General features: G+C 41.0%; 1 protein-coding gene across 50 annotated transcripts in view; it reads left to right on the top strand.

The window, feature by feature from the left end:
* LOC121689800 (protein NLRC5-like) overlaps positions 1-15,637 on the top strand; it is a 187,196-nt gene that overhangs the window by 76,182 nt on the left and 95,377 nt on the right. For 4 of the 50 annotated variants that reach the window (XM_042069967.1, XM_042069962.1, XM_042069966.1 and 1 more), the window contains exon 13: positions 10,703-10,819. The exons of the other annotated variants lie outside the window; for them this stretch is intronic. In XM_042069967.1, coding sequence (XP_041925901.1) covers positions 10,703-10,819 — 117 coding nt within the window. The remainder of the gene's footprint in view (positions 1-10,702; positions 10,820-15,637) is intronic. 50 annotated transcript variants of the gene reach the window in all.

Raw genomic sequence — 15,637 nt, 5'->3', positions numbered from 1 at the left:
AGGAGGACACTGCCCCCACATACTCTGGCCTCTAATCAAATGGCCTCATTTATAAAAGTGTTGCGTAGAAACCATCCTTCAGTTGATCTTAGATCATTTCTGAAATGATCGTACGTGTGATTCAAAGAAAACGAACGTCGCATCGGGTCACACAAATGCACAAATGCAGTTTGGGCTGTATCTCCCAATCAGATCGATGGATCTTCATTAAAGGTGCTCTAAGCGATGTTGGGTAACATCACTTCTGTTGACTTTCAAACAAAACAGAGAGCTAGCTCACTACTTCCTCCCCCTTCCCTCCCGTGCTGCTCCCGTGCAATTGAAACTCTCCTAAACGCGCATTTAGGGGCAGCCGTGGCCCAGTGGTTAGCACTCTGGACTTGTAACCGGAGGGTTGCCGGTTCGAGCCCCGACCAGTGGGCCGCGGTCGACGTGCCCTTGAGCAAGGCACCTAACCCCTCACTGCTCCCCGAGCGCCGCCGTTGAAGCAGGCAGCTCACTGCGCCGGGATTAGTGTGTGATTCACTTCACTGTGTGCTGTTTGTGTTTCACTAATTCACTGATTGGGTTAAATGCAGAGACCAAATTTCCCTCACTGGATCAAGAAAGTATATATACTATACTATACTATCTCATCTGTGATTTGATGGAACAGTTGTTATGTTTTCATGGGCTCGGTTTGCCCAGGTTGTTTTTTGTTGCCTCCGTTTTTGGAGCCTGGGCTGTCCACAGAGATTGTGTTTTTTACAATGTATTCAGGACAAAGACAGCTAGCAGTTGGTTAGGTGATGTTTGCAGTAGGCTAAGTGACATAAAATGTTTTAGCCTAAAAAACGCCTTTAAACCAGCACAGTTATTAATTATAAAGTCTGGATGAAATGATGGGTACTAAATGTCAAAGGTTAAGGTCTAATTATTTCCCTGTCATATAAGGTTATGGCTGATAATCAACATGGTAAGTCCAAAGTGAATAACCTTATCTGAAGTGCAATGTTGTTGTTGGAGGTTTTGGTTGATGTAATAGATGCTGATTGTAATTGTGACTCTATCACTCCTACAAATGTCCTTTATAAAGACTATTATTTGAAAACCTGAGAAATTCTCATTTTTATTTCAAAAGCATACAGTCCTGAGCCAGCAGAGAAGTCGGTGCTTCAAGACACCAAACCAAACTTGTTTTCAGGGTTCTAAATGAACACCCACCAACACGCCAAATGCGAGTTAAAATTTATTTTGGCGGGTGTTAATAAAAACGTACTAGCCAGTTTGGCCGGTGATGCATGACATTACATGCATGATAAGGCACTGTTCTCGGTTATTATCCCCTGGCAGTACTTCCTACATTTCCCATGACCACTGTGCCGTAATGCTACGTGAAGTTTGCAGTAAAACCAGCGCGAGGGACCATGGAAACGAACGGAGCGTCTACCAGAAAACAGCGTCTACCAGAAAAGGAATTAGAAGAAGAACGATTGATGGAGCCAAAGCAAGAGCATAGACTGAAAGAGGAGGGAGTTAGCCAGTAAAGTAAAGTAAAAAGTACATAACACTTGTACATAACACAAATACATAATACGTTACAAAATATTAACGCAATTAATGCATTGTGTTTACCTATTTCCTTTGTGGGGGGCTGATGTCATGTAACGGAGGCTACAAAACCTAAAGCAGCAAGATCGTTTATTTTATTGTCTAGAGTTACAGTAGCTGAAGATGTAGACAGGGATGGATTACTGCACGGGCCTACCGGGTCTAGGCCCAGGGGCCCAAGGGGTCAGGGGGCCCTGAAGCCCAAGCCTTTGCATGGAATAATTGCCTCAATATCAACAAATCAGGATGTAGGCTATGAATCTGATTGAATTTAGTATTGGCCATCCCCAAAATGCACCAGAATACAGGAAATCACATCAGAAAAATTGAAACTTTTCTGGGGGAGGACCCCCAAACCCCCCCCTCCTACATATACGACAATAAGTGGGGGGCCCTTAATACATCTGGGCCCAGGGGCCCGAAAGTTCATAATCCGCCCATGGATGTAGAGGAACGTGAGGAGCTTTTAGGCAAACATTTTAGTTTTAAAAAGTTGCCTGATCAGTGATCACCACCACCACACGCACTGTGTAGTGCACCGAGAGAAAGAGGGACCAACGTTTAGCCAGTAAATAGCTGTGCTGCAAACTGTTTTTCACTCTTATTCGAGAAAGTATACAATATCAACATGCACCAACAGCATGTTACATAAAGATCAGGGTTCCCACGGGTCATGGAATTTCTGGAATATCATGGAATTTTGGAAAGTTTATTCCAGACATGGAAAGTCAGGGAATTTTATCATGTTTGGGTCAAAGTCATGGAATATCAGGGAATTTTGTTGTAGAAGTTTAAAATGTATTTGCCAAAACACATTAATACAAATATTTCTACACATAACTTTGTATATCTGGTTATTTGCTTTACTGCTTCCTTGAGTATCCCAACATTGTTTATTCAATGCCAATTTATTAATCTCCCACTCTAAAAAGTAACACTACAGTATACGTTAGTAAATAGTAGGCCTATAGTAAGTCATGGAAATTCTTTTTTCTTTTTTGGCAGGGAATTTTACATTTGACTTAGAATGGGAACCCTGAAAGATGATACTTTTCGGGCCCTCTCTATAAAGATCCAACTTGAACGTAGGCCCTATGCTACTCCATTTAATTGAGTATGCGTCTGAGCACGCACGAGAGGGAGAGAAAACGAGTGGCAGGTTCCAGCTGGCTTGTCTTTGTTGATGATAATTGATATCTCCTTTTTATTAAGTTAAGATTAAACTAAATGTGGCAGTGGTTGGGACAGATTTATGGGGGCGAGAAGAGGAATGAAGCAGGGGATGAGGATATCGACAGAGAAATAGACAGACAGATAGATAGATAGATAGATATCCCAAACATGAAATGAAGTGTTTGCATTATTTTGTGGTATGTATTCATGCTAACAATGTTAATTAATGATCAAATGCATTCAGTGACACTCATCTCATAAATTCATATTTATGAGATGAGTGTCAATTCTCTTATTTTCACCGGAAAAAAATTGGCTAGTAGAAATTCTGATTGGCTAGTAACTTTAGAAAGTTACCAGCCACATTGGCTGGTGTTAAAAAAAGTTCATTTAGAACTCTGCTTGTTTTATTTTGTTTGTCTATGCCCCCACATGACCGCAATGTGTGATGGACTTTCCAAACTCACAGCTGAAGATCTCTACAGCCTCTTAAGTAACTTCCCCATTGAGATTTTATGGATTTAGTTGAAAAAAGTGTACACCTAATATATATTGGTCTGTACCATAAAGAGAAAACTGATTCAACCATATAAACCATATATTTTCTGAAAGCTTACACCCGCAGACATGTCCCACCCTCCTCATTAGAATGCTGCCCATGCATAATACATTGGGTATTATTGGTAAATAGAATATATGATTGATACCTTTTTGGGCTGTACCATTTAGGGAAAACTAATTCAACCACCTAAAGCATATATTTTATACCCTCAAGATGTGATCTGACATGGGTTTTACATCCCTTTACTTTGCTGCCCCTTCATAATACATAGGGTATGAGTAAACCGGGTATACTGTGTGATACCTTTGGATCTGTGCAATTAAGGGAAAACGGTTCAACCACCTAAACCATTGTCTGGCAGCATACACCCTCTAGATGTGAACTAACATGGGGTTTAGACATATCTCACCCTCCCCTTTACTTTGCTGCCCACACATGGTCAGGGCAGCCGTGGTGGCCTACTGGTTAGTGCTTCCCAATTTTTACGATTGTTTACACACTAAAATAAAAATTTCCACACAATTTGCAAAATTCTACTCCAAGGAGCAAAACACCTCCACAGATTAGCACAACATTATACATAATGTCTGCTTCACCCTTTTTGCAAAACATTACACACAGTGATTTGTAAAACTCTACACACATTTTCACACCTTAGACACAGATAAGGATTGTGAGGTTACTTCCTTGTCATTACAAAGCCCTGGGTTGCCAATGACAACACTAATGAACGAATTGGATAATCACATCCACCAGGTGTGGAAGCACACATGTGCTAATTTGAAAACGCAGCACTCAGGTGTGCTATAAAAGGCAGCAGTTGAGTTCACCTGTCTTCAACAAAAATGGAAGGATCTAGAAGAAGAAGAAGAGTGAGAATGAGAGGGGGAGCTCAAAGAGGAAATGAAGGAGGTAGAGGAAGAGGAGAAGGAGGTAGAGGAGGCCCAGGTAGAGGAAGAGGAGAAGAAGGAGATAGAGGAAGAGGCAGACAGAGAGATGATGAATAGTTACAGTATTCTTGTTGCTTAGTTTTTCTTCAGAGTCAAAGTGTATGTAGGCCTACTTTATGCAGTAATTTTTATTTGTCTACAGATTTTATTTGTTTAATTGATTTCATTGTTGGTTGATTACTGTAACTGATTATGGTAAGAAATACTGTAAGTATTGACATAAATACTTGAAATATTCAGCCTGCAGCATCAGGGTTGTGCAGTGCTTGGTAGGTTTATAGTAGGCCTATTTGTGTACATTCTCCCTACAGTATATCTCAAACTAATCATGAAGAATGTTGTGGGTTTTTCACTATTGCCATCTAAATTATCCCTTACATAACAATGTCTGGCCAGAAATCTAGCACATGTATTTCCTAAAATTAGTTTTTTTTTTTTCAAACATGTTTTTTATTATCACAACAGTGTAGAACTGGCGCCAATAGTGTCTGATCATTGAGGACTGTGTTGGTTAGATGAAAACTAATAGCATTTTCACAAATATATGTATATGTTTTGACTGAAGTGTGTATGTTTTGACTGAAGTGTGTCATTTTGCAAACAATCTAGGAATTATGCAAATTGAGTGTGGTGTTTGGATAATTGTGATTATATCTGGAAAAAAAGAACCCAGTTTAAAAAAAAAAACTGTAAGTCTAGTTATCGCTCTCATGTGGCTGTGAAATTTAGATCACTGTCAATTAATACACAAACTATACCTGTAAATCCAACCCAGTGTTCTAATCTTTGTATTAATATGTTGTGATCAAATGCTGCACTAAGGTCCAGTAAAACTAGGACATGTTTTGCCTGCATCTGTACTGAGGCATGTGTTATTTAAAACCTAAAGAAGAGCTGTTTCAGAATCAGAATCAGGTTTATTGGCAAGAAGGTTTTCACATACAGAATGAATTTGCTTTGGTCTCAAGGCGCACAACATAATTAAATACAATAACACAATAAATAGACAACGGGGGCAGCCGAAGATCTGAGTCTGATTTTGTCAATTTTACATTTGAAAAAAGATGCAAACTTATTGCATATATTAGTTGAGAGAAGTTCAGGTGCTAATTGTGAGGGGGGATTTATCAACAGAACTTCAACGGAACTTATCAACAGAAGAAAGACTGTCTTGCTTTGCATATTTCAGAGTTATATGTGCGGAGCATCTCTTGATGGATTTGCTCAATTCCCTCTCGTTTTAGGAGGTTTTGGATAAGGCCAGCGCCAGGTCTTTAACAGCTGTAGACACATTGGGACCCTTTGTAAAGGTCAAGGGTATGGCCAAGAGAGTGTGTTGGCTCCTGTCAGGGGCGGAATGGGGCACTAAAATCCACTGGGAAAATTCTGATGGCCCCCCAAACATGCACACACATCACACATCAATAGCACAAACAAAATATATAGTGCTAATGCAACACAACAAGCCAATCAACCACAAACCAGGCACTTTCAATAAATGTGTAAGGAACTAGATATGCAACAGTGCAGTATAAAAACAGCTTTGTGGGTGGATGGAAATTTCAAGCATCAAGGATCTGGGTATCATAGCACTCCAATAGTTGCCTGTATAAATTTAAAATAGGCTTAGCCTACAGACAATGTCAACCTAATAACACAGGTAATTAAATAACTGAAAAACCAGGCACTTTGAATAGGTTTGTACGAGAACGATTAAAGCAAGCCTATATAGGTTTACATATAGACAGTTCCAACGAGTTCCACAAACCATTTATCAGCCTGAGTGGCCCACTAATTAGTCATTAGGCTAGGCCTAGGCTACATATCAACATAAGACTACCTTGTCCTAGTTTCAATAACGTCAATGCTTTAGCTCCGCTAACCTTTCTCAATTCTCTCTGCCTTCCATCCATATGTAAAACAGCAAGCAACCACGCAAATCTGTCGACTGTCAAAACTCCTGTAGTTTTCCTCGAACTTGATCGTTTGTAGGGTCATGCCATTAGACGAGGGGCCGCTCATTTATCCCCCTATACATTTCTGTAAATAGACTTGACCTGCAATCGGTTCATTAGATAAACCAGAAACACATTCCCCATTCCCAGGAGGCTTTGTTCCATTCTAGCCTAGGCTTAAGTTAATTTAAGTACAAACAAACTAATTAAATTGTCGTTTTTTTATTTGTGATGAAAGTAAGACAAAAATGAACTAAGATAACCATGAATGACATATAGACAGTGAGCGAGTGGTATAAATATTGGTTGGACTTCCTAAACATTGAAGTGTAGATCTCAGAGATTTTCGGAAAATTCTTAATGCATCTATTAGGTCGGTGTCACGGCCGCGATAAAAGCTCTATGGGCCGGCCCGTACCATGCAGACTCATCGGCCGGCCCGTACCGCGCAGACTCATCGGCCGGCCCGTACCATGCAGACTCATCGGCCGGCCCGCACCGCGCAGACTCATCGGCCGGCCCGCACCGCGCAGACTCATCGGCCGGCCCGTACCATGCAGACTCATCGGCCGGCCCGCATCGCGCAGACTCATCGGCCGGCCCGCACCGCGCAGACTCATCGGCCGGCCCGCACCGCGCAGACTCATCGGCCGGCCCGCACCGCGCAGACTCATCGGCCGGCCCACCGGGATAACTCCCGATCGTCCCGATTGCCACTCCGCCCCTGGCACCAGAATACAGGAAATCATATCAAACAATATCAGACATATGGGACAATTAGTGGGGGGCCCTTAATACATCTGGGCCCAGGGGCCCGAAAGTTCATAATCCGTCCATGTGTGTGCCGTCAGTGTGTCCAACTCCCAGTTTACACACTTCATACATCACATGAACAACAGCAGAGTGTTTAGAGCTCAGTTCTCTTCCTCCTCTTCCTCCCCTTGCTCTCAGGTAGACGTGTTTATAACTAGTTGAGTTGAAGTGATTCACATGATCACATGAGAAGCTACCTGAAGCTCCACTCCCACAATCTGCCTCTTCACCTCTTTGGGGTCTGCACAGGCCAACACACACTTGCACATAGAATTTCAATTTGGATTCAGAATTTTCTCTTCTTATTTTATGGATGTTTATTTGATATATATATATATATATATATATATATATATATATATATATATATATCAAATAAATTCCGATATGTTTGATGTTGAGGCTAAAGCTACATACTTCATATACATATTTTATTCTTACTGTAAATACCACATCCATAAAAGCAAATTAATTGGTTCTTGGCCAGTTTTCCTGCTTTTATGATTGATTTGAATAATTATTTGTAAAACTAAAAAAAACTGTGGTACTGTATGGGAGTTGTGTGACCTCAAAAGACTACTAGGCTATTGAGTTTTATTTTGCCTGGCTGCCTGTACTGCCTATCCCTTTACATTGTGTGTTAGGGACAAGTCATATTTGTTTGTATGGTGTTATAAGACTTGTAAGTCTAAGAAAATAAAGTTAAAAAAAAACACACACACATACACACACACACATGGGTGTATACGTAAATGTGCGTTCACTCCTGCAACGCCTGTTTTCGCCAATTAAATAATAAGTTATAATAATATCAATATAAATTAATATGTATAAACAATAATTCTACAAATTCTATGTTTTCTCAAATTCTATGTTTTTCTCAATTTTCTTTTTCAGAAAAAATGAATTGTATGCTCCAAAATACACTAAAATACCTTTAACCAATTAACCGCCCCAAACTATATGGTGAATCACTGCAGCGCCTCCAGAATGTGATGGTAGCCCCAAACTATATGGTGAATCACTGCAGCGCCTCCAGAATGTGATGGTAGCCCCAAACTATATGGTGAATCACTGCAGCGCCTCCAGAATGTGATGGTAGCCCCAAACTATATGGTGAATCACTGCAGCGCCTCCAGAATGTGATGGTAGCCCCAAACTATATGGTGAATCACTGCAGCGCCTCCAGAATGTGATGGTAGCCCCAAACTATATGGTGAATCACTGCAGCGCCTCCAGAATGTGATGGTAGCCCCAAACTATATGGTGAATCACTGCAGCGCCTCCAGAATGTGATGGTAGCCGATGTAAGTGATGTAGTCTGCATTCCTAGTACATGGACGGATTATGAACTTTCGGGCCCCTGGGCCCAGATGTATTAAGGGCCCCCCACTAATTGTCGCATATGTCTGATATTGTTTGATATGATTTCCTGTATTCTGGTGCATTTTGGGGATGGCCAATACTTTAATTCAATCAGATTCATAGCCTACATAATGATTTGTTGATATTGAGGCAATGATTCCATGCAATATTGGTTGGGCCCCTGGGCCTGGGCCCTGTAGGCCCGTGCAGTAATCCATCCCTGCCTATGTAAATCATGTTTTAGTCTGCATATGATTACGATGAGGTCTGTGGGGAAGCCTACCCTGGAAATCCAGAGTTCTCGCGATAGCACAATGGATTGTGTTGAAGTCCGAAATCATTCAGAGTAAACATGGTCAAGTGTTATCCAATTGCGTGCAGTGAGATTTTTAAATGCATGCTTGTTGCCGCCCCTCGAGTTGGGCCATTACATTGTGACCAATGTAATGTGTGTGTATGAACACAGATATGTACTGTTTTCTTTTTCTGTCGGTCAGTGGTTCCTTCATAAATTGGCAGCAAATTATCAGACGAGTGACAGAAGCACCAGAAATCATTTGACCAGCAGTCTCCGCGTAAATTTGCTGCCAATTTACAGTATGAAGGAACCACTGACCGACATAAAAAGAAAACAGAGGTTTAAGTTGATCTGTTTGCATTTCTCCAGCGTGTGTTGCTGACCTAGCATACCTAACAGGGAAGTGAATACCCTGATCTGTCTGCGGCAGTATAAATATGGCTATGTGCAGTATATTAACAGTAGCATTATAAGAGCAGTATAAATATGGCTATTTGCAGTATATTAACAGTAGCATTATAAGAGCAGTATAAATATGGCTATTTGCAGTATATTAACAGTAGCATTATAAGAGCAGTTTAAATATGGCTATGTGCAGTATGAACACAGATATGTACAGTTGACTATGGAGTATAGATACATGTTACATGTAAAACCCAACACAGTACACAACCACACAGCATGTACATTTTTACCTTTTTATATCAACCCATTTCTGTTTACGTTTTATTTATGTATGTATTAGCACACTATACTTCAAGGTAACGTTTGATGTGACTACAGTGTTGAAGCTGAATTAGAGAAGTGGACGGCCAACCCCGACTTCAGAAAGTGAAAGTCCTGCCCTGTATGCCTCCTGCCACACACACACACACGTGTGATCACTAATTAGCTGACTGAACAGCTAAAAGAGTCGTATGTTAGAAAGATCATGTAGAAACAGCAGCAGCATTGTGGCAAATGTTCATATCTACATATTCTGATTCTTTGTTTTCATTGAAGCTGGTCATGATGAGATTCATCTGGGTGCTCTGAGGAGTGGCTGAAACATGGAAAAACGAGTCAACACAAAACAGGAAGACGGAGTAAAGGGGCAAAGGTAGCTACTGAGCACATGATCTACGCTATGTTTCTTGAAGATGTTGCATATCTGTTCTGTGCACCATCTTTCCAATAGTTTAAAGGTGTTGCTATCCTCACATGTGAGATGAGTTGCTGTGTAACATTCTACATCACATAGCTCCTTATTAGTAGAGACTTTTAACTGTTATTTTGTCATGCTTTCAGGGGAGCTGTACATAGTTCAAGCACTTGGAAATAATAGCTTCTGTGTTTGTGCAGCAGATACAGTATATCAGTCATGAGCATTATCATATTGCACATTTGTGTGATCAATCAATTTAGAGGACAAAGGAAACAATATGGCAAAAGATTAAGGATATCCCTACAATATGTCTATAGATATCCCTACGACACGTCTATAAATATCCCTACAACACGTCTATAGATATCCCGGTAACACTTTACGGTAAGGGTACATGAATCATCATGAATTTATGCACGAATTAATCCATGATTTATGTATTACTTCATTCCTTAATATCTCATGAATCATCATCAATTTAGATGAGTTTATAGTTTATCATTCATGACCTAATACATGAACAACACATCAACTAAAACATTAAGTATGGTGGGCACATCATTATGATTTTACATTTATTAGGAATGATCAGTGTTTAACTGGTTCTTATAAATGTCTATTCATATGATGGTTTGTGTGTGTCATTTGAAAACAAAATACCATTTTGAGAAGAAATAACATTGTTTTGAATGTAAACTTTCATTTTGCAGGAGAATTGAGGGGTTTTGCCCATTGTGTGTGTGTGTGTGTGTGTGAGTGTGTTTTTTAATTTGTGAGAGGAGTTCTGAGAGTATGAGGCGTGCTTTCAGAAAATGTGTAAACAATCGAGATAAACTGAATTTTGCACCACAGCTCATTCCATCATGAGAGGCCTCCATCACCTGTGCCCACTTGTGTGTCCATGAAGAGTGACCGGTCAGAGGGCCGTGACATAAACTTCCAACATGATGAGGTCACAGATGGATCAAGGCAAGTCCATAAAACAGAGCAGGTGATATGGAATCAGATGCATTCTTTATTTACCCTGGGAAAGACTCAGTTAGTCACTCACTGTGCTGCCATGTAGATCAGGGGTCAGGTACCTTTTAGGCCATACATACCAAATGTATGTTAAGAACCATATAGTTACTTTGATGATTTTCGAGTTCAAGTAGTTTATTGGTCCGTGTATGATTCATTCATTCATTTTCCCATTTCCATTTCACCCATTTAAATTTAAAAGGGTGAAACCGCTTCCGTGTAAGATGCTCTTGTGTTTCCTCGCGTATCGGCTTTTTCTCCTCTCCTCGTTCTTACCCCCTCTGGTGGATTATAGTGCCCCACTCCGCCCCTGCCTCTCTCCTCTCCTCGTTCTTACCCCCTCTGGTGGATTATAGTGCCCCACTCCGCCCCTGCCTCTCTCCTCTCCTCGTTCTTACCTCCTCTGGTTGCAATTAGAGAAATGAGATGTCCTCGATGACGTCAAGCTTTGAACAATTTCCGGGGCACGAGCTGGAGGCAGCAATAGGATACACGTATCCCGCCCCTTCCACAGCCAAAAGTTAACATGTGAATACATCCTTTACCCACAAAGACATGCATGCACAACTAATGGAAGTCTATTTGTGAATACATCGTGGCAATCATGTGATGTGTTGTGAATACATCGTGGCAATCATGTGATGTGTTGTGAATACATCGTGCCAATCATGTGGTTTCGTGTGAACGAAAGTTCATGAACTCGTTCATATTTTGAGCGAACGTGAACTGAACGTACTGTATTACTGCCTGGTGAACGTTACTGTGAACTCGTTCACTCTGGTGTCTGTGAACAGCACGCTCAGTTTAACTTTGTTCAATAGGGTGCCAGATTTCTATATTTCTTCTAAATCCCGGCTAAAACACACCGTAAACAGGCCTTTTAATATGGCAGCTGGTAGGCCACCATTTCTCAAACTATGAGCCGCGATCGCAACGTGGACAATGCTGGTCTGCGGAGTGAAATTATTCCTGGGGCATCGTCTGATAATTTGCTGCGCAATTGATCAAGGAACCGTGGACAGAAAAAACGAACAACGTGGATTTATGCAACTTCCATAAAAAACAGAGCACAGACTATATAAACCACTGTCTAGCATTAAGTATTAAAGTCAAATTTGAATATAACGAGGCCAAAAGCTATTAATTAGTCTTAGTTAAAGATAGTTAAAGATCTCCAGATCAGTGATTTACGCCCATCTGATCCACCATTCACAAAAGCTGGTATTGTGTTTCCTGAATCCTTACATTCAGGCATTAAAATGAAATGTATTAAATAGCATATAAATATTCTACCAGTGTATGATGCTTGCATGAGGGAAACATCCCAAAACAATGGCACCCATATAATTGCAGTTGTTTTGAGAAGTATTTTTCATGCAAGCATCATGCAACCATGCAAAAACAATGAAACTATTGTAGGCCTAATTATATTTTGCATTAATAAAGCAGTACTCTGATGTGCATGTTTTCACAAACTGTTTTGAAGTGCATGTATAGCAATATAGTATAAAAATAATTGTTAAATGTTGTGAATAATTGTGTGAATTGTGAATCATTACAATTTGATGGGGGGTGGGAGGAGGGGGTGGGTTCATGTGGGTGGGCCCTATGAGCCCAAAGTATGGACCTTGACTGGGCCTCAGGTCAAAGAAGTTTGAGAAAGGCTGACGTAGACGACAAAGCAGCAAGGAGGCATCGTATGATCATTTAAACAAGTTTTATGACAAGGTCAGTGAGGATGGGAAAAATCGTACATTTCTGTGCAAACTTCAAAAAGAAAATCCGCACTTCAGTCACATCCACAGCAAACCTGAAACGGCACATTGAAGTGAAGCACCCGGCTAGCCTTCCAAGGTATGTGCAAGCCAATAAAAAATCAAAAGACAGTCAAGACAGATCCTCCACTCCAGATCCAAATGAACTGTGTTCTATATGGGCTGTGGCTAGCCTGGGTTTCCCATGCTGCCTTGCGCACAATTTTATTCATGTCTAGGCAGCCTGGATTCCATGGACTTCATTTTCACCTCATCAAAGGAACCAATCACAGAACGGAGGAGGGACAGCAAGACGATGTCGACACACTGATGCAAATAATTTTATATGACCGTTTCTTGCCCCAGACTAGATGGAGGCTTAGCCACATTTACATTGAGAGAGTATTCTCTTTCTTCCTTTGATCTATTCAATGCAGATGTAGGTGTGAAATGCTCCCCACTGGCTGGGGACCATTTGCTCCTACCATCTGTCCACAATCTCCTCTGTTCTGTCTTTGGGTTAGACAAAGACCTTAGGGTTAACTTTAGCTGAATCAGGGGCGGAGCTTGAGGGGGTGCGGGAGGTGCGGCACGTCCCCGGCCCAAGACCCTCAGGGGTAAGGTGGGACGGGCCTCTCCCATGACAGGGAGTTATGACTCACGGTTGCTGAACTCCTCCGGGAGGCCGGAGGAGTTATGACTCACGGTTGCTGAAAGGTTTTGAAATTTACTTTGATGATTTAGTAGGTGTAAAATATTGAATAAAATGTTCTGCTGTATGACTGGCTTTATTTTAACTCCTTATATTCAACTTTACGACGTGCAAATTTACAAAATTGTATGGATCGACGATATTGTCTCCTACAGGCGTCGATAAGAGAACACTTACACTTACATGATTTTGGTTTCGATTTTCTAATTGGAGTAAGTCTTTGTGACAACACGTCATGATACATTTGATAATGTTTGATCGTTGTTTTGGTATGAAACATCTTTTACGTAGCCTAATGAATAGGCCTATGCGCTCTGTGTCTGAGTCTTGTGCACGTCCGCAATTGATTACGTTCCTCAAATGGAGAACACATCAATCCTATGGTATTTTTTGCCCTAAAATGCATGAAACATGCAAGTTCAAAATCCCGCCAGTACGTTACATCTCCGTTTCATATTTGCCTAGACTACTAGCCTACAATAAATGAATTGAACAAACTCAACTGACAACAGGTATACTGAATTGGTCATTGAGACTACAGACTACAGAATACAGTACAACAAACGTTTTGTCTTTTTGAAGTTTATTTTTGTATTCCGGGGTACAGTAGCCTAATTGCCTAATGTCTTGACAATAGTTTTTCTTACCGGCTTGCTGTTTAAACTGACTGCGCCGCTCTGAACTTTACTGCCAGGTTTATGACGTAAACCGCTACATCTCGGCTCTGGCATTGCCTAAACTCATTGTGTGGGGAAATCAGATTATCTGTCAATATTGGGCTTTGAAAGTAAGGGATATTTGCTCAGTAATAGTAGGCCTAGGCTACATTTTGTAACATTTATAGAGAAACCAAGGGGAAAGTTAAATTAGAAATCGTTGGAAATTGAAAACACATACAAAAAAAGATTCGGGGCTTTTAAAAAGAGATTCGGGGCTTGAGCCCCCGAAGCCACCCCCTCGCTCCGCCAATGCAACCACCCAGCAGTAACTTCTGCATTCAGTGAGATTTGCACCGCCCTAATTTTATTTTTGACTCTTCCCGTCACCGTTGCAACCTCTGAGCGCTCATTCTCCAAGTTAAAGATCATTAAAAACCACTTGAGGAGCACAGTGGGACAGGAGAGACTGAGTGGACTTGCCATGTTGTCCATAGAGAATGATAGAGCAAAGAAAATGGACATAGGCCTACACAGAGCATCGTGGACGAGTTCGCGGAGCGCAAGGCTCGTCGTATGCCCTTCAAATAGTGCTGTGTATTATTGTTGTTATTAGGGGTCATGTAACCTAATGTTTTTGTTGTTCTCTTGGTTACACTTCATGTACGTTCGATGGACTTCAAAATTACATAGTTGCTCTCCGTGGCGCTGATGCTTGTAAGACCCACTGTTGCGGGCATGTGTAGCCTATGTAAAATTATGTTATGAAGAGTTTAATAAAGGGCCCGGTCATGTGCCCCGCCCCCGGCCCGGCTCTGACTTGTTCCGCCACTGAGCTGAATTATATGTTTGTGTTATTAACTGTAAATGTATTCATGTTTGGTATCATTTTTATAGTCTCAGTACAAGGAGTACAATGAATTAAGTGTAAGAATGTTTAGAACATCCTGTATAACATTTCTACCTGAGGAGCCTGCCTAATATGTTAATAGCAAGTAGGTGTGTGTAGGTGTGTCTGACGGAAACGGCGGGAAGAGAAAGCCAATCAGAGGACGTTGTACCTTTGATCACCACGTGAAACACCCCCCTGGCAAATTGAGCATAAAAGGCCAGCCTCTTCCGGTAGTTTTTTAGAAGAGAATACTGAGATACTGGTGAAATCCATAATGGGGTGACACAAACATGTACTTTTCTCCCTTGAGGGACACTGGCCCCTCATTGAAAAGAATAAATGCCTGGATCCTGATCTTGCATCGTCCTGATTGAGTCTTAAGAGAAATATGGTAGTAAAAATATACTATCAGTTATGGAGGTTCCACCGAGATTAAAATTTTGGATTTAAATTGGATTCAAATTTTGCTGAGTGATCTTCAACATTGTGTTTGACGGCACACTCTTAGGTAAGGTAATTTATATTTTCTGGTGGTGAGATATTAGGGAGTTGTCCTAAATAGTTCTTGTCAGACTATCGGGTTCCAGCAGGGAGCTCTGTTGGGCGTTAGTAACAAGCTTGTTTTGTTCCTGTAAATGGCCCGTAATTATGATTGAAAATACTTTAGTCTCTATGAGACTGGCGTTAGAACAAGTTCGAGAACAAGTTAGTTCTGGAAATAGCCATGTATGTTTTAGACAGAAACATATTTGG

This window comes from Alosa sapidissima, chromosome 18 (genome assembly GCF_018492685.1).
Source record: "Alosa sapidissima isolate fAloSap1 chromosome 18, fAloSap1.pri, whole genome shotgun sequence".
In the NCBI taxonomy this organism is placed as follows: domain Eukaryota; kingdom Metazoa; phylum Chordata; class Actinopteri; order Clupeiformes; family Clupeidae; genus Alosa; species Alosa sapidissima.
Note: the sequence above shows the minus strand (reverse complement) of the source record. Positions and strands in the feature narration are given on the sequence as shown.